The sequence below is a fragment of the Semicossyphus pulcher genome, unplaced genomic scaffold (assembly GCF_022749685.1).
Source record: "Semicossyphus pulcher isolate SPU_LCO1_2020_fin unplaced genomic scaffold, fSemPul1.0.p SCAF_10, whole genome shotgun sequence".
Lineage (NCBI taxonomy): Eukaryota > Metazoa > Chordata > Actinopteri > Labriformes > Labridae > Semicossyphus > Semicossyphus pulcher.
In genome coordinates this window covers 27053273-27078570 of record NW_027211604.1, presented here as the reverse complement: position 1 = coordinate 27078570, position 25298 = coordinate 27053273, and the positions used below count along the sequence as shown (strand labels likewise).

At 42.8% G+C, this 25298-nt stretch overlaps 1 protein-coding gene across 2 annotated transcripts in view; it reads right to left on the bottom strand.

Annotated features, from left to right (window-relative positions):
- Positions 1–1394: 1394 nt before the first annotated feature.
- The window catches only part of uvrag (UV radiation resistance associated gene), a 126025-nt gene continuing 102121 nt past the window's right edge, over positions 1395–25298 (bottom strand). Inside the window, exons 14-15 of one of the 2 annotated variants that reach the window (XM_069669334.1) lie at positions 15464–15555; positions 1395–4160 (exon numbers count right to left, since the gene is read on the bottom strand). In XM_069669334.1, coding sequence (XP_069525435.1) covers positions 3329–4160; positions 15464–15555 — 924 coding nt within the window. In that variant the 3' untranslated portion in view covers positions 1395–3328. The remainder of the gene's footprint in view (positions 4161–15463; positions 15556–25298) is intronic. The other variant, XM_069669341.1, reaches the window with a different exon arrangement.

Genomic DNA, 25298 nt, shown 5'->3' with positions numbered 1-25298 from the left:
CAGTCAGTCTCCTTGATGACAGCTAACTATGAAGAACTCTTTGCTCCCAGTCAGCATACAAACACATCTTAAAGCCTCAAAGCGTGCCCACTTGAGGTTGCCTTCAAGAGCAAAACAAGACTAGGTCAAAACCTAGTATGTGGGCCTTATGAGGCCGATGACAACGTGTGTGAAAGCAGGTGCGCACTGCGGACGTAGGTGAGGACAGCGGAGGAGCAGCCCCGCCTACTCCCCGAACAAAGTATCCAGAGCTGTATAGACAGAGAGTCGCGTCAGTGGAGGTCCAATATGCTCCATGGTCCGCCATTGTGATGTCGCAACTCTCTCTCTCTAGGGCTCTGAAAGTACCGTCAGTCAGTCAGTCAGTCAGTCAGTCACATACAGACCCGTGTGTAGGGCTGACCCCGGTGGTCAGCCAAAAACCCCTTTAAGGGCTCATTTGAAAATACAAATTCTTACAAGAGGAATAAACAAAAAATGGGTTTGTTCTATAGCATTTATCTTTTTTCATGCAAAAATCCACTGTGTGATAATGGAACTTTTTGGCTGTCCAAGAAGTCTGAGCTCCAGCTTTTCAGTAATTTAAATTCTAGTACAGTATTACGTTGCAGTATTGATATATTTGCACTAAGTAGCAGGTATACTGCTCTCGCCACACCTGTCTTATTAGCTTGTTCAGTGTTTAACATATTTTTTTATTCGTCTGTAAATTCTGGCTCGAGAAAACCAACATGGCGGCGGCCAAATCCCGAACTCGAGGCTTCATTTACGCAGTTGAGAAACCAACGGGTGACGTCACGGTGGCTACATCAGTTATTTATACAATCTATGGTAACAGCCTTCACAATGACACGATGTATTTATTCACACAGATACAAATACCGGTAAGTGTTGAATTCAGATTTTTATGTGTTTATATGGGGTTAGGTAAAATATGTGGGACAGCATAAGACTTCTATGTGAGTACTGAAAATAAGTTAAGTACTATTATTATCATTTTTATTATGGTGAACAACGGGAACAATTTGGTAATCAATGTTGAAAACCGGCACATTTTAGAGTTTAACCGATATTTGTTGGGACTCGAGTTACTCATTGAAACCTGGACAATCCCGGACGTCCGGTCTCCATTCTCTAATGCCTCTGAGTTTGATTAAAAGTAGTTATTGACACATTCTCCCCAGGCCTTAGCTGGTCTCCTCTGTGCCTATGATCGTCTCAGCCTGCTCCACAGAGCCACTGTCTCTGCCAGTGCTTCTGTGTACCCCGCCTCAAGGAGCTGCTAGCATAGACTCTAGTGTAATTTACTTTCCCTTCATCACTTAAACACAATAATTAAAGTTAAGCACACCCACACCAACACAAATGTAGACAGACCACTCTTAAAGGGGGCTACATACATCCATGCCATTGGACTGCAAGTCTTTAATAACAAAAAAAAACCCTCCATACAAAAGTATATGTACATGGTCACTTACTGAACTGTAGAGCAGTTTATGGAAATGATCTAACATGGTTCATGTTTTAGATTTAAATACAATACTTCTCAACAGTCAGCCTCCACAGTGCTGGATCTGAAACAGGAAGTGGGCTTCCGGGTGGCGAGTCCATCTTCTTTACGGCGGGCGATGCGAAGCAGCTGTCCACGTCAGGACCCAGACACTGGTTATGAGATCAGTCCAACATTTGACAATAATAATAACCATCATGTAAGTGGGGAAAGTAAATCTAAACATTGATTTCCTTTGAATCAAAGCACACACAACAATCGTTGAAAGACATAAATAATGCATTAATTGAATACCAGTGCAAGAAAGCATCAGAACATGGAGACACGGGACAAAATCACTGATTGAGACACCTGCTATCAACACGTACAGTAGAGCCTGAGTGAGACATTCAAACAGAACACAGACACAGAATTAAACCTTTAGTCTCCTGAATGTTAAATTCAGAGGATGATACATTAGCATTTATGTTAATGTTGGTGGGATACATTAAAAATCAAAGAAATAAAAGAGAACAAAGAGGACGTGGAGATGGACAGAAAAACAATTGCACTGTATCCCTGCCATGTGCTCTCGGGATCTTCATCTTAAGACCTGAAGGAGAAACTGGACCCTGCGTGGAGAATGACGGGCGAGTCGAGCTGTCGAAGAGGGAGGGACGAGACGCCGTGTGTCACAGTTCTCTGATTGGGAAACAGGTTCTAGCTCCCACCTCACTTTGTGGTCGTGAAATCCTGTGGTGTTCAAAGGTCATTGGTGGGATCAGTTGAATTCTAACTGTGATTGCGTGGCCATAAATTCATGCTAATGGTAAGCCTCAAAACACACACACACACACACACACACACGTATCCATCACATCCTCCTTCACACACACACCTGCTGACATGCACCCTGGATGAAGGCTCGGGAAGCGTCTAAACATTTGCTTATACAGTTAAAGGTGAAGTACTGGGACAGCAAGCTCTGTGATAGAAGGAGAAGCTTCTCTAGTTACGGTGGTTTGGAGATGCTGCATTGAGGCCGGGTTCAGGCGGTGTAACTGCAGGTATGGTGAGCTTCTTCGAGGTTCTTGGTGTACTTCAGATAAGGCCGACTTATATGGAGCGGATCACGTTGGAGTTCAAGCTGATTAATGCAACGTGGATTTACTGCGACGTAGCACACAGATTAGGCCAAAAAACGATGACTCTGGCAAACTCTATTTGCATTTTAGCTTTATGTGAAGCTAACAGACCATAGCAGCTAGCTAGCTACAAACTAGAGTCAAGGCTCCCTGTAGCTTTCTGTGTGAAGCTTCTCCTTCAACTAATGAGCGTGATGCAACCAGATTTCAAAGCCGGTTGCATCAGTTAAAACTCTTGTACCCTGAACCTGACAACAATGTTTGTTACAATCAGTTAGGGCTGTTATTGCTGTGAGGCTTTGAGAAACAGGTCCAAGTGATAGTTTGTGTTTGTGATTTTACATTAATGGTCCCTCATTATGGAACAGCAGACTAAAATACCTGACAGACGGTGACAGTGAAGGTCGAGACTTGCATGAATAATTGTCATTGTTAAAAACTATATATATTTTATGTTAAAGCTTACCGTCCCAATACTTTACATTTTTACTGCATTTTATTCAAAAGATTACGATGGAAATGTTTACAATAAGTGCAAATTGGTCGTTTTTCCAGAATAGCTCCTATGATTTAGATGCTGCAGTAAGGGAGGGGCGACCCCACCTTGTCCTCTCAGTTCATGTCCCTGCCTTGTAATGTTCAGACCCCTGTGCAAGTTATTTTCATGCCTTCCTCTCTCCTTAGGTCCTCTTCCTCACTTATCAGAGTTCTTGCGCGGTCTGCGGAAGCTGGACATGTTCTCGTTAAGTGCATAGATGCGTCTGGAGAACTCCTCAAAGCCGGCGACGTCCAGCTCTCCCAGCACCTGTTCATCACACTCCACAGCTACTGCGTGGTCCACAGGGATGCAGCGGTAGTCCTCCATCCGGGCCTCATCTGCTACCCCTAACCCCAACCCCAGGCCTAACCCAGTGGCCTCTGTGCCCATGATCTCCTCTGCTTGCTCCACAGAGCAGCGCAGCTCTGGGACCAGGCTAACAGGTGCCTGTCCTGCTACCAAAGAGCCGTTCATGGCACCTGTGTGCTGGCTAGAGGCTGCAGTTTCCTCACCAGAGTCCTGCACTGAAGAAGAGTTGGGCACAACTGTGCTACTGGACAGTTGCTCTTCAGTCTCTACTTCTTTTTCAAATTCAACTTTTCTTTCTGCGCTTCCTTGTGTCTCCACTTCCACAGCTGTCTCCCCAATCTCCTCCTTCTCTTCCTGCCGCTCTCCTTTCTCTTTGGACTCTGAAGTCTTGGCCAGGCTAAGCGAGGCCATGCCAGCATCAAGAGATGAGGAAAGGTGTTGGGGTGAAGGTGACGGAGGCTCAAGGCCGACTGGGGGCTGCTGTTCAGCCATAGCTGTGTTGTAGCTAGGTGGAGGAGATGGCTTGTGGTTGTGCTTATCGGCCTCGGAGCTCGCCCTTTTCCTCAGGCCTCGGTCTGGAGAGCTGGTGTGGCAGGGGTAGCCGATATCTGAGGCAGCAGAAACACCAAGCTGAGACTTGGACGGCACTGGGATGGAGCTAGTTACGTGGTGTCGGTCACTGCAAAGAAACAGAAAGAGAGAGGCGCTTAATGAGCAAGGCATGAAGAAAACAAACTGCAATCAAACTACTTCTATACAAGTTCTTCTTCAGATCTTTCACCGTATGAACAGAACTCTGGCTTCCTACAGGGGTACGAACCCAAAATAAACAAACATTGCTGTGATTTTACTGCAATAAGTGGATAGAGAGCACGCAGAAACAACATCATGACACAGATTTGCTACTTTTAAAATGCATGTTTGTTTGATGGAGTCGGGATCCACCATGCAATCTCATAATGTCAGGAGAATCTCAGAGCTGATATGTGTTGTGACGCAGGGTGTGCCAGTTTCTTGCTTGATTTGAAAAATTCAACACAACTGATTGGGATGTCCTGAGGGGTCCAGTGAGAGTCCCAGACTCCTTTTTGACTTGGTTCTCCATTGAACCCATTCACTCCCCTCCACCCGACGCTCTCGACTCCTTTCCTCTGATGCAGGAGAGAGACAGCTGCAGCTCTCTGTAAATCACTCACCTTACAACACTCAGAAAACATTTGTGCAGCCTCTGAGACTACATTCATGTTTCTATGGCTGGAAGCACGCAGCAGGCGTCCACCCAAGTATGTCAGACATCTTTCTCCGTAACAGATAACAGATTCGGGATTTGGGACAACCGGCCCAAATCCAGTACTGAGGCCATACATTTACTTAACTAAGGGCCTCATTGGCTCTTCCCATAGCCAAGGCAAAGATCACCGGACTACGTCTTGGCCTGGTTAATGTGACCACTCTGCTATCTCAGGAGCTGAGGCACTGCATGGTTGGGGTCAAAGGTGAAGCAGGGCCTCCATGTGCTCTCTAGAGATCCACACGTGTTGGTTAAAGAGTTGAGGACAAATCTCTGCTTGTTCAGTTGGACACGCTCTCATAATAGATTTTCTCCCGTCGCTTGGTACTTAACAAGGAAGTCTTCTTTTTAACAGTGACACCTCAGCATTAGTGATGAGGGAACTTGTTGACATATGCATTTATTGTGCACTGGTTTGCTGTGTGATGGACGGTTTCACCACCGAACCCACGACAGCTTGTAAAAAGGGCCCTGACCTTGGCCCATGCAGGAACCCAGCAGAGGTGGTCCTTATGGGGTTCACAGACAGGACACTGCTGAGAGAAGCGGAGGAGCCTGTCTAATTTTAAGAGGAACTTGTCAAACTTCAAAGTGCTAGTGATATAGTAAATGAGAACCATCCATGATCTGAAGGTACAGTATGTAACCGCTTATGGTAACAACCTCTAAGTACTGTACCTCATGGCTAACGTTTAAGCTAATTGGAGGCATAAAGATGTGAATGCAGGATGGTCAGCCGAGGTCAGGGTTAAGAAAATAAAGGTATAGGATAATAACCTGATCCTGTGAGGCTGTTTCTATTACTGTGTTTTACTTGGCAAGGCACGTCCATCATAACACATCGTTTAATACTACTGGCTTTAACGTGCCCACCTAAAAAGCACTTTGGTTACTTTTGCAGAAAAGCATTTTGGGGGAAAACTGAAACAATGTGCTCTTTAACACCTAATTTTCTGGACCGGTGAATAGAATAGAGAAAAGTTGAATGATTTGCCATCTCAAACAGTTATCTGTGACTTTCCAAATGAAACCATCATGGGCTCTTTGGAAGCCAGTCCAGAAAAATTCAAATCATGATTTGGTGGAAAGGAATAAGGACAGATGTCATGAGAAGTCAATTATCATTTAAGTAAGTGGAAAATGTGGTTCAGACTCTTTGAAACACAATACAGGTTTGGAAACCAGAGACAACTGGCACTGAGTGAAAATGTTAAGGTTTCCATGCATCATTTAAAACAAGTGAAAAAGCAACTACTACTTTTTTTTTTAGCTTGACTGAGTTATGTCCTTACGGCAACGGCTGATTAGATGACTTTGATTTTAATTATCGTCAGCCAATTTCTTCTGCTCCTCCATCCAGCTGGCTTTCATAGAATCCGTTTGGTCTGATTTTAGCTGGCAAACTACGCCACATTCAAATGTATTATTGACACTGGCATCAAATCACATAGTCATCACACAAAGTCTTTTGTATAACGAGGAATTTCTTATTTGGACCGTGTTATTTTGCTCCACTCCGTTTCTAGGTTAGGTCTATATTTGTTCTTTATTTGTCTCTGATTGTGCAGCAGTGTGTGAGTAACAGAGTCTGGGTGTGTCAGTGAGAACTTGAGCCAAGCAAACCTCTGGGCAGTCAACTTTTTTTTCTGTTTGCTGTTATGTTGATGAAACGTTCTGATGCAAGCATTTAGGCTTTATATGTATGGCAAGTGTGAGCAGGGTGCCGGGGAGACAGGAGTGCTAAAAAGACTTCCTAAAGTTGTTTGGGAAAGCTGGAAGTCTTACTGTGATGTAGTAACAAAAAAGACCACATTCTTATATAGCATGAGCTAACCGTGTCTTTTGTTGACATTCTTGGTGCACTGCGTGAGATTTTCTTAATAAACATTTATACTACTCGTGTTCTGAAATGTCCTTTTCTGTGCGTGAGTCATTCTTACAAGAAGTCCTTAAACTGCGTTTTGAAAGGACGTGGAAGGAAATTCTAGGGTTGGAAATGGCTGTTTGTTGGCAAACCACTTTGGTCCAGAATCAAATATCCCAACAAGGTGGGAGTAATCATATTTGGGCCTGAAATTCATGATCCCCAGAGGATGAGCCCTGCTTTTTAGGTGGTCCTTTTCCTTTAGCGCCACCAGCAGGTGAAAGCTTTCATTTCGTAGATTAGCATGGTCCACAGAAGACCTTTCTTCTTCTCCTTTCTAACCTTGTTCTTCCAGAACAATCTGATAATCCCATGTCTTTAGCTTGAGCACCACTGTGAGGTTAATATTTGGGGTTGTAAAGTTAAGATAGGCAATATAAATTTCAAAGCATTTTTGTTGTATTCCTTTTAAATTCTCTTTACATCCCAACAGCAATCAATAAATCTAATGATCCGACAAAAAAAAGGGAAAAAATCCAGTATCAGGACTGCGCTCCTCTCCCCGACGCTCTCTTTGACTCATTTTGCACTACATGTAAGGCAGTGCACATTCATTCATTTGGGGGAAGAAGCTTTTAAATCTGTTGCCTAGCGCCTAGCTTGAAGTAAATTGTATAAAAAAGTACTGGTTGCCATGAAGTTTGCAACACACTTCTCAGACTTCCCTCGGGCATTGTAATGACTTTGTTGGTCCTTTAACTTTTTATGCCACCATCCATCAAAATAAAAAAATGGTCAAATACTATTATATTCCCATTAGCCTCAGTCACACGCTTGACTAAGAGTGTGAACATAGCCCAGTTTATACCTGCTTAGTAAGAGCATGTTAGCATTATATAGCTGTGAGCATTTTACAATTCCAATAAAAGCATTTAGCTCAAAGCACCACCACCTCAGACTGCTGGCTGTACAGCTGCAGTGTTGTTAAAAACATCGTTGGGTATAAATATTCTCGGCTGAGACACTGTTGTCTCTTGAGATCTTGCCAGGCATCCCGGAGTCGTGACCAAACATAATTTCTTGTCCGTTCCTTTTGATGCTGCGGTTCACTAGAAGTTGTTTTTGTATATTTAATGATGGTATTAGCATTCTGCATTTCTTTTTCTCAGATGTAAGTTTACATGAATGTTTTTAACTTTCTGCTGCAATGACTTGACCTTTGGGAAATGTTGCTTTCATTTCATAGTGAGACCTCCATCCAACATCCAACATCTAAAATAATGGTATCAACTGTAATAACAACAAAGAAAGTAAAGACACACTGTCCTATTGATCCATATAAGGTAGTGCATGAGACTTTATCTTAAAGAGAAAGGATCTCAAACTGTCTGAGCAGCTTGGATTTGGACCAAGGCATTTATGATGAGTGAACTCATGAAGCTCAGCCTACCATCCTGATGGGAAAAAGGTCTGTTGCTCATCCCTGAAGTACCATATGCAGCTGTGTATTGATAGGTGCACTTCACTGGGAGCCCAAGCTGCCCACCTACAGTAAGTCTTTTACTTTCATTGGGCCCCAGCCTCTCTTACATTGCCTAACAACAACTTCACTGCACACTGTAAATGCTGCTCAGAAGCCTCAGCCTAAATCATCAAGCAGAAAAGTTGACATGCCAAGCCAGAAATAGTCTTTACTCCAAAGCTTTTTGCCTGCGCTCTTCCTTTCCACTGCTGATGTCAAACCTGGCATATTTCAGGCCGACTCAGGAATTCAGTAAGCCAGACCTTTCCGCTGTCCAATCACCCGACAGGCTTCACAACATAACCCCTGTGCATATCCAGATCCTGCAAAGGAGTTCTGACTGCAGGGCCAACACAAACAAAAGAAGAATTTGTTTTGTCATTTTATGTGGTTTACGGGAGTAATCCCTGTGAAACTTCCAGAGCCAACATAACAATACATGTAATATTCACAATGGTGTTTTCTTTCTGCCATAACTGGACAGGAATGTACGCCTCATTTCCACCTCACAGTCGGGTGCTATTAAATAATCCAATAAAAAGTTGTGTGTGTACAAAAAATGACTTAGACCATTAGATCGGCTGAAAGCTAGGTGCTACAGCTAACCTGGCCCTGACCCATCAGCGCCTCTAAAGCTACATTATTAATTAATTTGTATTTAAAAAGTGTAAAAACAACACGTTAAATCGTTTAGGGTCACATTAACCTCCTGCTCTGCTTTCACTCTTAATGCTAAGCTAAGCTAACCATTGAGCTTTTTGTATTATTTTGTTGAATAAACTTGTAATCTATTAAAAAAAAGATTTGACAACTAGAGGAGTTCAGTCCTCATGCAAGAGGCAGTAAGTTCAATACTGGAGTGCTGTCTGTTCTTGCTAATTTACACTAACTGAAACATAAGGTCGTCCCAAAAGTGTAACGCCTGGCCCACACTACAAGATTATTCAGATCTTATAGTGTGTGGAGAGCAACGATTACACCATAACAGCACACCACACACTAACAGATTCCATTCACAAACAACCAGAGTCCGACTCTCAAAACTAGTAATCTCACAAAATCTCTCGCGGTCAAACGAGATTTTAGAATAAACAAACATGGTGGACGACGGGCAGGAAGAAATGGTGATGATAGTTTTTGGACTTTTTACTGAAAATTTAGGAAGAAAAAAGAACAAACTGGATAAAGTGGTGGAGACGGCGTGAACATGCGCTGTACATGTTACTTTATGCTTCACGTCTGCTTTTGTCGCCATGACTGCGGTTGTTGTGCTTCCTTCTTCAGTCAACTTGCTTCCCCATTGGCTATTGTTTCGTTCCACGTGATGATCCACAGAGTGTGTGCTCGGCTGTCATCGGGGTTCCCCCCACACAACAGGATAGTGGATCGTAAATATCAGCCCGATTATCTTGTAGAGTGTACCCTGCTGTAACTGCAAACTTTGCAGGTAACTCACACAACATCAGTGTATAAACATAGACACTGTGGTAAAATGTAAATTGAAGGAGTGTACATTTCTGTGAACTGTTTGGTTAGGTTAAATGGACACATTATTACTGTACATATGTGTAAGAGCCAGCTATTACATTCATTCCTACAAATAACTGTTCTATCGCTGTGAAACATAAATGTACACAACATTTAATGCTATTTTTGTCTTTGTTTCAAAGAGGATTTAAGGTGTTATTCATGAATAAAAAGCTCTTGTGGTATATTGAATTCCTTTACAAAATAAAAAGGTATAAATGTGGTTGCTTACAAAAAGAAAAAGGGGAATTAAAATGCATAATCATTCCCAAATGGTGAGGAGGAAGCAGTGTTTGGAGAGCCATTTACTTTTACAGAATATCACATGACCAAGGATAAAAGAAATATTCTTAAATTATCCTTCCAAATCACAGAGTACATCCATAGGGCACCTGTCAGGCCTTATGTAGCTTGCAGATGTTTAATTTTCCTACGTGGCTTTGAGATGATATCCTTTTATCTTTCATTTATGAGACTGCAGCTGTCTAAATATGTGTACATCATGTTACACAAGGGGACGACAGAGGTTTCGCTAACTTTTCACTCACTATGGGGTCTTTGGGGATGCTCACATCCTCCAGCTGCAGTATTGAATCTGCCTGGCCTGGCTCCCTACCACACCTTGATTGCCTCCCCTTGTGTATGTAGCACTGCTTCCAGGCACCGGAGCGGGATTAGGGCCCTGTGAACCTCTGCCAGGCCCTCAGCGGATGTGGAGCGGCAAATGGGAGCATGTTGAACGCGTTTGCTTTGATCTCGACAGACTGTACAGTTTACAAAGAGTGGGTTTCTGGTACTGTCTCTGTCTGCCTCTCTGTAATAGATCCACCATTTCTCTGCTGTTTCTTATCCTTCAGCAAGATTAAAAAAACCATACTGCCCATTTTTCACAAGAGCTGGACTGTATATGTTATGACATGTTATGATGTGTTTCTGAGACAGAACTGTGTGGAAATGTATAAAGATATGATCAGCAGCTTGCTAGATGAGCCAAATATAGCCCACTGCACAGAAAAACTACTTTGTGGAGCACTATTTTATATTCTAACATGCACTCCATATTGAACACGTATGCTCCTATTGGAGGGCTCTTGGTGTGTTGGGTAAGGCTCTCCCTGCAGACTGGATTCATGCTGAATTAGTTCTTCATGGAGGGAGGATCCGTTTCAAAATCACTTCTGGAAACATTGCCCTTGGTCATATCCCTCATCACATCATCCCTGTTTGGATGCGTGGAAGAAACAGAGAAGTGGCAGGGAAGGATAGAGGAAGCAGATTAGCCTATTTTTCACAGTCTATGGGGTAATGACCTGCAGCTGCCATGCAGCGTTTTTATACATCCATATTTCATAAGCTGGATCCAAGCTGGAAATTGAATCAGAATTTAGGCTCTTTCAAATGAGGGGAAAAGGAAGACTGGAACTGATACAGGAAAGAAATGGTGCAACAGTGTGTGAAGACAAATCAGTGCAGTTCCTGCTTATTGCAGGGCGTTGCAAAACACTGACCTCCTCATCCTCGCAGAATGCTTTAAATTAGGCTGTCGCAATGTGCATCGTTGTACGATGAGAGGAGTTTATGTTTATCCGCTGTAACCGCTTACTTTTTATATGCATATTTACTGTCTTTAAAAATACAGCTTTATCAAGTCAGACCTAATTTTTCTTCATGCACATTTTTTAAATGATATGATTTGTGAATAAATAATTGGTGATGGATAATTTAATAAATGGAAAAAACAATATCAAAATATTTTGTACTGTTTTGTATTGAGGATTTGCTTGTAAGTTAAAGTAACTTTTTAGCAAAAACAAACAAGTTACTGTAAAATTCCCTGCATAAGATGCACTTTCAATAATTTATTTTTCATTTAAAAAGTGGGCTGCGTCCTTATGTACCGGTGCGACCAGTATACCAGTATAAAATGCAGGGATATATTTGAATGAGTTACAGTATATTACTCAGACCAACCTCTTTGGTTGTTAAGTGGTGAATCTCCGCATTAAACTGTTTCACGGGTCCGAGTCGCTACAACGTCTCCTATTTACGATATGCCGCTGTGCTGTTTTAAGCGTTTTTAGCGAGGAACCTGATTGTTGCGTACGCTTGGTCACGGACATGCACCGTCATGATCGCCATTGCACCGTCACAACAATCAACGTTACCATAGGCTGCCACACCGGTACCACACTGGTAGCTAGCAGGATTGCAAACTCTCGCTGTAATTTGGGTGTGTTTTAAATGTGTTTCAAATGAAAATAAATTGAAACTGTGTTGAAATATCTTATATACACGTCTTTATTAATAGATAGCTTTTTGCCTCTGGCATACCCACCAAAAACAGACTGCGTCTTATATTCCAGTGGGAATTATATTCCGGATTTTATGGTAATTTGTAAATGATGACTAATCTGATGCAAAGAAAGGTTTGACTGCTAAAGCTCACTACACTACACATTACACCTCATTGGTTTAATGTTTCAGTTCAAGTTTATGGTTTAAGGATGTTAATAATAGAGCTTTAGAGGACCGGTGAGTAAGGTTGTGTCAAAGTATCAATACTTAGAGAGTTGTTGATACCACAACTACTACTGTTTCGATGTAATACTTTGCATGGAAAGGAGGCAGTTGAGGTGGTTCGACATCTGATTAGGATGCCTCCTGGACTCCTGGTTTTCTGGGCACGTCCAACTGGGAGGAGACCCCGGACAGACCCAGAGCTCGCTGGCCTGGCCTGGTATGGTGCAGGATAAAGGACAATGTAAGGACTATTGAGAGGCTGAAGGAGGCTACATCCTTGCCTAAGCCAGCTAATGATCTGGCCAATGATAAGCCAGTCCTGGCAACTGGGAAGCCGTCTATTCATTCGACCAGGGCGGCAAGTCATGCGTCTAACGTAGCAACCCATTGGATCGGCTACAGGCTAGGCTGGTCATTAGCTTCTGAGGCTAGCGCGTAGCAAACCGAAGCTAGCAACCCACTGGAAAGGGGAAATACTTTCTTTGTTGGTAACAACAAACAGACTAATTTAAAGAATCTAGATAAATCCTACATGTCGACAGTTGGTGGCGGTAACACACCACGTTTGGCTCCAATCCGCAAATAATATACAACAGAAGAAATTGACCAGCCAAGGAAATAACTAATGCAGCTAGCTTCAGTGTGCTAGTCACCAGACTAAAGCTAATGACCAGCCTATCCAGTAGCCGATCCAGTGGGTTGCTATGTTAGAGGCATGACTTGCGGCCCTGGTCGAATGAATAAGCGGCTTCTCATTTACCACCACCGGCCTCTCAGTTTCCAGCACTGGCTTATCATTGGCCAAATCAGTGGCTAGCTTCAGCAAGGATATAGCCTCCTTCGGCCTCTCAATACTCTTAATGTTGTCCTTTACCCTGTGCCATAGCCTGGGAACACCTGGGGATCCCCCAGGAGGACCTGGAAAATGTTGATAGGGAGAGGGAGGTCTGGGTCACCTTTCTTAGCCTGCTGCCACCGCGACCTGGCTCTGGATAAGCGGAAGATGGATGGATGGATGATACATGTTAAAACCACAAATTTAATTTTACATTTGATAGTATCAAAAGTATTAAAGCTATTCTAAAAACAGATCTACATAATACAAACTGAAAGAAGTGAGAGAGCAGTGATTTGGAAAACTTAGCAGTTGGAAAAATAATTATGAGTTATTTATTGATATTTTTACAGCAGTTACGTTCTAAAGCACAAATAAACATGAAACACTTGTTTATATGTGCTTTACCTGTCTGAAATGACCACAGGGTATGTTTTTGAAGCTCACTGCTTCTTGATGTAAAAGGCAGGTTCTTGTTTCTTAGCTGATGACTTCTGAATGAGCACAGGGAAGCTTTTGTTTCTGCCCCTGTGGTCTCTTTGAAGCACAGGAGTGTGACTGTGGCAAGCCACTGTACAACTGTTACACTAACACCTCAACTAAACTTCTATGTATGAGTGCACACACACACACACACACACACACGCACACACATATAGCTTGAGGGTTAGCGGGCCCGAGCTTTCATCTCCTCTATCTTTGGGCCCTTCCACTTCCCATTAAAGAGGGGGGCGGCGAAGGTCTGATTTGAGAGCTCGGCCTTTTCATGGCTTCTTACCTTTCAAAACAAAAGATTATTCAATTAATGTGTGTAATACACATTTTCCCCTTTGCTGACCCTGGGAGAGCAGAGGAGATCAAAGACAGCTTTGTCTTTTATGGGGCAGTGGAGGGTTACTCACAGGCCATAAGGCTGTGGAAGGAGAGACACAGGGATCTAAGCCCTAAGCATTCCACTTCAGTGGGACAAAGTGGCTGCTGCAAATCTCACTGCATTTAAAACAAAACAGTGTTTGATGATTATGTGCAGAGGTCATACACCGTTATAGGTTGATAAGGTATACAAAATTCTAAACTTTAACCTAATATGTCCATTTAATTTCAGGCAAAACCGTGTTGGTCAGACCAATATTCAGCTGAGAGAAAACAAAAATCTGACTTTAAAAGGTTAATTTAAAAAATGTTTGAGAGCCGTCTGACAGTGATGCAATGCCATCACCAAATAACTGTGAACTGTTGCGGGATACCTCAAGGATGCTGTCTAGGACCATTATAATTTACTATTTGAAGAGTTGAATTCAGTTGTGGAATAGGTAGAAAATAATAAGTTTACACCTAATATTGCACGGGCTCCTATTAAGAGTGTTGCATTATGGATCCATTGTAGTTTTTATAGCATGACTATTGATAGTTATCCCTACTATTTCTCACTGATTTTGAAACATTTTAAATCTAAAGCTGGTGCCTCTACATGACCTATGTAAAATATAATCATTGAGTGTTTTTATTTAACTTCATGTTTCATTTTACAAGAGGAAAGGTTGGAGATGAGGAATCCTTTTTCTATGACTAACAGTATTTTGGACCACTTTTACCACAGGACTAGTGTCAAAGTGCTCCGTATCTTCAAAAGAAAAAAAGTGTAGGCAAAGGTGGGTAAACTTATAACCAGACCAATATAGTAAGATGCCAAAATAGATACAATAGACAGAACACAAACATGTTTTAAAGCCACCTGTCAGCGCTATCAGGACGCAGGATCCAGGAGGAGCGAATACGTCACACACACACAGAGATCAGGTAAGTATCAGGTAAGTTTCTATCTCCTAAATTATCAAACAAAGGTAAGTAACCAGAGTTAAACCAATAATAATAATAATAATAAGAATAATATTCGATCATTCAAATTATGATAATTTAACTCAAATATTATTCATATAATTTTTCCTTTGTTAATTCGTGTATTTTGATTTCATAGTTTGACTCATGTCCCATCTGTTAACGTGGAGGAGGCGGGCTTTATGACCTATACTGCAGCCAGTCAGAAGGGGCCGACAGAGAGGGTTTGGCTTCACTTTGAGGGAGCTGTCATGGCGGCCATCTTTTTATACAGTCTAAATTGTTATTGGCTTGGTATTATATCTGTCCCTTTTGTTTGGGTTGGTTTGGATGTGTGTTGGCATGTGGTTTTATGTTGTGTTGTGGGGGTTGTTAGACCACAGAAAGAGCTGCTTCTGTTTGTAGCGAGGTAATGCTAACTGTGATAAAAGAAACAATTTAAATGATTGTAAAACTAAAAAAATAGTACATTCTAATGATTATTTTGTGTTGTAGATATGTCACTTTTATTCTCGATGTTTTTGTCTTAAATGAGCTCAGAAGAAAAATATTTGAGGATATTTGAGTGTGTTTCTGGTTCTTACCATCGTACCAGCAGGCCATGTTCCAGGAAGTTCTTCAGGTTTGGTAGTGTCTGCTGCAGGTCCGGGGTGGTCAAGCCGTGTTGATATCTCAGCTGCAAGAAAAGGGAACACATGGCGTATGAATAACCTCAAACAACCTACCACTTCCATACATACATCCTACAGCCCTGCGTACAGTGTCCAGTGGGATACCAGCACAGAGAATGACTTGGACACGTATGCACGCTCTGTGTTTTGATTCTCGTTCAAAGAAGAAAGAAATACCACCTACTGATGAGGTCTGAATTCTTTCACCATGACACATTTCTACTCTCCCCTTCACACTATTACTCATCTGGACTCACAATGGGCACCCTTCTCTGATAACAGGCGTGTGCACTAATATGTAAGGTGTGTGGAGAGACAGGGGATGAGATGCGGGTGGTAAGGAAAAGCAAACTGTGAAAACATCTGGACGAAATGGGGCAAAGAGAGCACATTAGAAACCCCATTACATTGTCCCACGATCTCTCCCTCTCTCTTCAGTGGACCCTCCTCTGAATTTGGCCTTGAGCGTTCCCTCCCTTCTACTTTATTTAATTCATGATGATAGAATCAAATCCAGGGGAAAAAAAATCAACAAGGCCACCTTGAAATCGAGCTCTGGTGCCAGAAATATTTCCTCTAACAGTTGAGCGATGTCACAGCAAGCCAACTCGTGTCCTGCAGAGTTTATTTAACCTATATCACTGAACAGCAGAGGAGCATCATGCCGCACGTCCAGCATATATATCTCTGAGGCCCCTCTGTCACACACGCTGCCTGCACCAGCTGACATCTGTTTTGTTTCCACACGGGAACCAAGGCAACTCATTTTAACACACGCACACACACACACACACACACACACACACACACACACACACACACACACACACACACACACACACACACACACACACACACACACACACACACACACACACACACACACACACACACACACACACACACACACACACTTCTGGTGAGGAGATGAAGCGCACATGACTCTGACTCAACTCACAAAGGATAACATAATACTTCTTCATATAAGCACATAATGGATGAGTGACATGATAATAAAGAAATTACAGAGAAATACTTCTTTCCGACTCAGAGAGCAAAGGTCACAGGTTTTTGTTTAACAGTTTAAGAGGAGATAAATAGCTTTCATGGTATCTGCAGCCCTGAAAACACATCCATACCTGTTCTGTTTTGGTGAATGGTATAATATTCATTCAGAACTGGAGTTGTACCAACTCGTTATGTTATGTTGTTTTTGTGTTGAAGTCACGTTACTGTCAGTCTTAATCATATATTGTAAAATATGGAATATAAGTCGCAATCTGTTTTGGGGGGTATGCCAGTGTCTATAGCTATTCACTAATAAAAACGTGTATACAAGTATTTTCAACACTGTTTCAATTTATTTTCATTTAAACACATTCAAAACACACACAAATACAGCCTACCACCTGTTTCACCATGTCGAGTTTTCAATCAAATCAAATGATGCGTTGATTGGCTAAATCCCAATCTCCTCACTCACTGACTCACAGACTGTGAGGCGGTTCCAGGTAAAAGTGTGAGAGCTTTGTGCTGTCCCGCTGTGAAATAACCTAGTGCGTGAGGGCTCTGATGCAGACTTTTGTGAGTCTGCATATCTGCAGTCTTTCGTTTGGTAGTTACCCAGAGTTCATAGCCAACTTGGTGACATACACAAATGTGATTGTCCAGCCCCCCCCAAATGTAAACAAATGTTTGCATATTGAAGTAGTATACAATAAAATAAATAAATAAATAAAAGATTACAGCGCCATCGTCTGGGTTATATACCATAGCAAAATAAAATACCTCTCTATGCATCTGATACAGGTATATTGGTCCCACCGCTGTATAGGACACAGCCCACTTAGATGAGAAAAAATGTATTAGAAGTGTACACCAAATTTTAGACTTTGGTTGGTAGCAGCTCGTTCATCCTGGATGCACTAATTCTAAAAAGTGAAAACTGCTTGATTCAGTGTAACAGTTTTAATGACTGGGCCGTTCTGTTTTGGAGAGGGGGAGACCTCGGCTGATTATTCGGCTCCTGGTAAAAACCCTGTGAACAAAAAACACTGCAGGAATCCTAACCCAGCCCCGAAAAATAAGCTAGTGCAGCTCAGCTTGCATGTTTTAAGCGGTTTTAATCACAGGAACTGAAGAGAGACAGGAATTGTGGGAAGTAGAGAGTGGAGGATAACATGCACCAAAATGATCTGCAGGCCGGGAGTCGAACCTGAGATCAGTGCAATGAGGACTGTAGCCTCTGTATATGGGGCGCACCAACTGAGCTAAGCCAGCCCCCCGACCTGGGCTCTTCTTGACTGACGATTCTTATCATCAACTTTTAGAGGGCAGCCCCATTTAGAAACCTGTGTAATACATAGTGGCTCTTGTAAAGCTTGATTAATGGCAAGATGAGTACCAAAGAGGAGTTCACACAGGCCACATGTGCATGTGTGTCAAATTTCTACTCAACATGAAACGGCTAAATCCAATTCTATCTGGACAGCTGCCAGATAATGTGTGAACTCTGTGGTATGAACTATATGGTATGTGTATAACATGTACTAGTGTGTGTGTGTATCAGTTTTCCAGTGTGTTTGTGCATGTGTGTGTTCCAGCCTCAAATGGTCCATGTCAGCTATGGAAACAACTCTGACAGTATCAGAGGAGGGATTTATCAAAGGAAGGTCAGATTGAGGGAGTCGAACAAGGGGCGTCACCTCGAACCCCAGCTGGTGGTGGAACAGTCCAAAGAGTCCAAAGAGTGCGAGAACAACATAGAGAGCCATTCATTGCTCAGAGTAAACCTCAGGGTTTGACCAAACGACGGCGCTGCGCCGTCCACAGGGCCGGCTGAACGGAATTGGGTTTGAAGGAGAAGTCCAAGATCAATAACACCACCAGTTTAGAAACAGAACGAGCGTAGCAGCATGAGGCAGGGGGGCCTACTTGTTCTGTGTCCAGATGCTATAAAAAGGAATCTCATGGAAATCTCGAGGTTACGGTCTAGGAAGTATGAAGCACAAATCATGAATCAGATATGAGCTAAGAATAAATATCACGGCTTCAGTAAAGGCAAACAGCGTATGTTGGATGAATGTATGCTTTCTTTGATTCTCAGTTAGAAGGCGTAACAAATGCCATCTTTAAGTTACATTACTCGGCCCGAGCTCTGGAGTGTGTCCGACAGGAGCCCTATGTCAAATTATACGCCTGTATGTCTGAGAGTGAGAAAGAAAGAGCACGAGTGTGCATCAGTATGTGTGCCTCCTATTGTCTTCTGTCTGTGAAGAGATCTGGTAAAAGCGTGCAGCTCACAGAAACTGGATCTGGGTGAAGACAGGAGAGTGATGGGTGACATCACTGACTTGCTCTGGGCACACTTCATTACTATTACCATGAGTTGTTGGAGATTTAAATATGAGGATTTGTTCTGGGAGAACATGTGTGTATGTTTTATGTTACTGTGAAGAATGTGGCTGGTCCAAGATGTGTCATTATGTATGCTGCCAACTAGAGTTGTACTGAAAAGCCTCTGACAGCCCAAAATGTGAGATCTGGTATTGACAAGTACGCCTGTCTCTGCACCAATCGGATACCATAACTTATTAGCCCCGGATAAAATCACCTTGTTTGACCAGAAATCAGTGGTTGTTAACTACTTCAAAACAGACGCCTGTGGAGCCACCATGGATGAAATATAGCTGCCACTGGAAAGTACTGTTTTAGAGGAGCTAAGAAGAAGTGATTTATCATGGGACAATAGCAAACGACAGCTCAGAGCTAACAGAGAGAGTAATGTAAGTCGGAGGTAGACGTATACAGTAGTTTCATGATAAAAATCAGTGTTTCTCCAATGCTTCGGCTGAGGCAGCACAGAGGAGGGGCCAAGAGGTCGGGGCTCAGTCGTCTCTCAATTAGAAGGTTGGGGGTTCGATCCCCGACTGCTACGGTCACATGTCGAAGGGTCCTTGGGCAAGACACTGAACCTGTTTCTTTTTTAGACGACCACACTGGTATTAGACCAGTACTCTGTGTTGGCTGATTCAGTCCAAGGATCAGAATTAGTAAAGTGAAGGTAGAAAATGCTATAAGAACATCTCTACCTCTAACAAGCCAACACAGAGGAATAGTGAGGAGCAGTGATGAGCAGCGAGGAGCCACCAGCACTTCAGCTTCAGAGCGTCTTTGTAATGAGATATGTTAAACACACTGAGACAGTTTGGATGACTGAATACTGCAGGCCTACAGCTGACCCAGCGCTCAGCCTGCCAGACTCTATCAATATTCATAAACGGGTCTGGCCCTCCCTGGTGGAAGCTGCATTAAGTTTCTCCTCAGAGTGCTCTGTATGTGTATATATGTGTGTCGCTCGTGGCCTTCGTCCTAGGAAAGCATATATCCAGGGCGCTGACTGTCAAACCCCCCTCCCTTCTTCTCGGCTCCTTTGAGACTAGCAGAGAAACATTAGTGACCCGGCTGTGTCAGAAACAGAACGGAGAGTGTAAAAGAGGAAGAGATGTGCGAGGCAGCTTAATGACATGAAGATGGGCGTCATTTCCAATTGTCGGCTCCATGAAAGCTTTGAATATGGAATGGAAACTAACAGCTGAGCAGGAAGGTTTAGATTCAGATCTGTAAACAGAAACTAGTCTTTGGAGGGAATGTGGTGTCACTGACATGAGGTAAAAATAAAACTCAACAAACTGATTTTTTGTTCCACACAACAGGAAAGGAAATTTGTGCCTAATTGACAAACGCAATACAGTTTTATACTTGCAGCATTTTCTACAAACACGTCAACCAGAAACCATGAGTGTGTCATGTCAACGACTCCCAACCGAATCATACAAATTGCTCAGAGTCAGTCCACTTGAGACAGCGTGTCACTGCTAGTTTCCCTTTCATACATCAGTGTGATGAATGCTGGTGGAGTCCTTTGCGTGCTTGAGCATTATGTGTATGGCAGAGTGCTTACAAGCTGGCCACGGGGTTCTTTGTAATGGGGCTAAACCAGATCGTGGTGAGAAATTCCCTCGGCCCATTGAGGATGGCTGAAAGGTGAGAGGAGTCGGAGGGGAGGGGGTGGAGAGGGGGCTCCTTCACATGATGACATAATGAAACAGATCTGGCCGGGTCTCCTCGTGGCTGCTCACACCTTTGTGTCTGGACACTCCCTTCGCTGTTTAACTATTCAGTAAAACCCAGTGAGAGCGATGGAGACTCAGCAGCATGTGTAAGGGGGGTAATCAGTGGGTATGACTGCCAAGTGGGGTTCGAATATGTGTTTGAGGTTTAGCGAATAAACCCATCATAGTGCTGGGTGATATGACACAAATATGATCAGGACAATTTTTCTATCTTTGAAAATGCTGCCAGTTTGATGAGTGTCTTGATAACAATGAAGTATTCAAGAAACCAGACGAGGGGTGGGACAAAATATCGATATCGGTTTTATCCATTAATAAAAACACTAAATAAAACAGACACAAGATGTCTGGTGAGGGGGCTGCGAGCTGAGCTGTCATGCTACCGTATTTCATCAACAGTTTCCTCATCCTTGGAGAATAACTTTCATCGTGGCTTTTCGTGCCCTCCTGGTTCCTCTCTTTTGTTTCCTCATTTACAGAATAAATCCACTTTCTTCGCCGGCAGCTCAAACAGTGCTTTGCAGCGGCCAGTGGGCGTCTACTCCAGCATGTATCAATGTCAATTTTATCATGACTCGCTAATGACTGCCCAGCCCTTACCCACCACATTATGGGACTCATCCTAATGCATCTCCAAGATAAAGTACCAGCCTAAAGAATGTAACAGTGTATACAGCACCAGCTTGCCAATCCACTGGAGCCATGACCACACATAAACACACTCAAACTCACTAGAGCTGCCGGGAGCCAGTCGGTTTACAGTACATGCCACCCATCGTTTGGCAGAACCTGCTTGTTTGCACTGAGTTCTGTACAGAGGCTAAACAAACACAGTCGGGCTTAAGCCACGTATTACTGTTTCCTCGAGTTTGTCAGTACTAATAACCCTCAGATCAGAACACGAATGTGGGCGGGCTGCAGAGATATTTTGAGGTTGATTGCTGATGATGTGGTGTAGAAGGGTGGCCTAGGTAAGAGAGTGGACTTCCCCCATTTTATACTATGAGGTCAGTGTAGTTTCCGCCTGTCAACGCAGACATCCCAACGGTTCAAGTGGAGCACGTTATTAGCATTGATAAGTGGTCTTCCATCCTCAGTGGAGATGGGAAGTGGGATATTTTCATCAAGAGCGTTGAGTTTCATGTGTCAAGAGGTTAAAAGACTCCAAATCAAACTCTGGAGTATCCTGTGCGTGTCTGACCTGCATCACACACAATTACCATGTGATTCATAATCAGCAGGCTTTTGTCCACTGGGGTAAAAATAGAAATGGTTCTGGGGTTTTACGTACTCTTCCCTTGGGAAGATAATCAGGGAGCTCATTAGGTACTATGACAGCTTGTTATAGAGGGGCTAACCAGGTGTTCCTCCATCCACCATCCCTCTGGTCAAACTGTGGACGGGATACTTCAGCAGAGACTGTGAGGTTGATACATGCAATGGTCTCCATGCATAGACCTCATATGTGGTGTACTGGAGCTAGGGGAGATAACCTGCCATGAACAATATTTCAGGGCCGTGCGACTTATTTATGAACAGCTTACATACCAGTTAATAAAGAAAAGCTGTAAAAATAAACAATATTTATAGAGCTGAGTGACACTGTGGGGTTGAAAAATATCCTGCAACAAATTAGAAACATTAGTGTAGATTAATTTGTTAGAGTATCTTGGAAAAAGTTCTGTTATTCCTATAATCATTTCCACTGATCCTGCCAGAAATTGCTATGAAGTCTGCATGCTGCTGCTGTTAATTATTACGCAAAAAGCTAACAGCGTTTGACAGACCTGAATGCCAAACAAAATGGTCAGTCAAATTCATGCTGCAACCTCCAGGGCTGAAAAAATAACCATTTGCAGAAGTGCCAAAAACTGCAGTTCCTCCAATGGCCACTTGAGGCTGGCTCCAAAGGAGAGTCAATCACCTTTAGGCTGCATATTAAAGAGCTTTACAGGAGAAATAATCATGTTTACAGCCTGGTACAAAAAAGGTTTTGGTCTCTATAGCCAGGGCTCTTAGGGGGCTTTCATACCTAGTTCAAGTCCATTTATTTGATTAGAATCAAAGACCAAATTGTTACGACACATTACATTTGGCCTCGAGTTTGGTTTGTGTTCACACGGCAGCTTTTACCAGCGGACCAAAAGTTTTGACGCACAGGGAAATTGCTCTCTGATTGGTCCGAATTTCCACGTGGGAAAACTCCCTGAAGTAAACAAAGAGGGAGAGCACTCCTCAATCCCACTAAACACGATCACAGAGTTTAATGTGTTGGTGATGGAGTTTTTTTTTTAACTTTTTACCCACTCTGTTCCACAGTTCGATCTGTCCCACTCTCCTTTAGTTTCTCCCTGAACAGTTTGAATACCTCCGTGTTCTTGTGCATTTCAACAAGCATTAGTGAAATCGGGTTTGCTTTCTATATTAGGTCCTGCTTTAAGTCCAATTATGTTCTCACTGTAAACGAACTGCACTAGGGTTAGCTTGGAAATGTTCACTTTCCAGTCAGCAACCACCACAAATAGAATCTCATGCTTTGGGAAAAATGGCTGTTAATTATATAATTGCCAGCTAATGAGTTAGCTTCGGGCATAAAATGGTAAATGATAATGGTCTGCACTGAAATAGGGCTAATGATAGTCTTCAACCACTCAAAGCGTTTTTACACTACCCGTCACATTCACCCTTTTACACACACATTCATACACAGATGGCAGCTGATATGCAAAGTGACAATCTCCAATAAGGATCCAGCTAACCATTGTCACACAGTCACACAGATGGCTGTGCCTTCAGAAGCAATTTGGGGTTCAGTGTCTTGCCCATTGACGCTTTGACATATAGACGACCAGGGATCGAGCAGCCGACCTTTGGATTGAAAGATAACTACCACAGAGCCCCGGCTGAGCATAGACCGTATTCATTTGATTACTTTGCTTTTGCAAACCCCTCACTCCTCTCCTGCTCCACACTCTTGCCCAAATATAGTCATTTCTAGCTTGGGAAAACCAAGATGGCGACAGCAATAATCCCGAACATGAGGCCTCAGATTGGCAGCCCAAAAACCAATGGGTATGCCACATCTAACCCATGGTCGAACTATACAGTCAAATAACGTGTTTCCAAACACACCATTTACGTCAGTTAAAATAAAACCTTAACTCCACTACTATGAAAATCGGACAGATTACCAGGATAAGTCCAATAAAAGCTGTAAGACTTGTTCTGTGCTTTTAGCTAAGGCTGCATTCAGCTCTTATGAATGAATGATACGGGTGGTATTGTACATGGGCCATTTCTCAAGGGTTTTAACACATTTAATTTCAAGTGAGACATGTAATAAAACAGTCAATAACACACAGTGTCTTGGCTTGCGAGAGCGGCTTTTGGGCATCTATGGTGTCTTTGGGAGCCATTTGGCTGGAGCATGAAAACCACACGCCCCACTCAAAGTTCATGTTTTGTTCAACACAGCCAAGAAATCGCCTGCAGATGATTTCTTCACACTAGACTGCAAGCCAACCCCTCTCATAGCGGCAGGTGAGGTTTTACTCTTCTAATTATAGTGGTCATTAAATTTATGCATGCAGGTTCTTTGTTTCTTCTAATCCCCTCATAATGTCGCTTTGTTTTCGTATAACCAGCTCACACAGTGGCACGTCAGCTGGAGGACTTTTGGTTTCTGTTTACAGCTCTACGGTCAGGATCTATTGTTTGACATGTTTTTTTGTTGTTGGCCAACAGATGTGTTGCCAACTTTTTAAATCTAGCTTTGAGGAAACAAACAATTCATTCACCTCAGGTGCTGATAGGGTGCAAATGTTACAACGCTGTATTTAAATACGCAAAAAAGTGTTTGTCTGATCTTTTGTCTTGACATTTCAACAAACAGTTTGACTCATCCAGATTATTTTCAGCACTTGCAAAACCCCACAATAAGCAGAATTTGCTTGATTATTGGTTTAAACACTGGGAAGAAAGCTAGTTTCATTTCTTGCCTTGTAGTTGACCTGGAGAGTGGAAGACAAAGTAGTTAGCATGGCTGCTGTTTGACATCTCAAAATGTTTGGGGGTAAATAAAGCGTTTGACTGTATTTTCTTTTCCGTATTTTATTCAATGCATTTTGCCCTCTGTATTTATGTGATTTATGTAACACAGGATGCCTGCTCTATGAGGCTCTTTCTAGCTCACTGGTGGATTTGAAATGGTTGATTATGTTTGCCTCAATGATTCCGCCCATCTGGCTTATCGCGGGCACATCATGAAACTCAGTCTGTGCAGCCTTCACTCATCCACTAAATACATTACAGTGAAATGTTCACCAGGATGCACGAAAAATGGCCGAGACAAAATGGCTGCAGATGGAGGCTGTGACACAACGTGAAAGAATGACTGTTGAGAGGTTTCTCAGAAGACCATGAGGTTAAGATGGCTATTATTAAGTTTTCCTATTGTTTTCATCTGATGTGGATTTATAGCTTAAGGCGGTTTTTGATTTTACATTTACAGCTTTGTATCGGACAGTTACTGGTAAAAAATGGAGGCTCAAGACCTCACCAATCATGTGGTACGGCACGGAAAATGAGATCCTACTTGATTAATCACTGCGGCC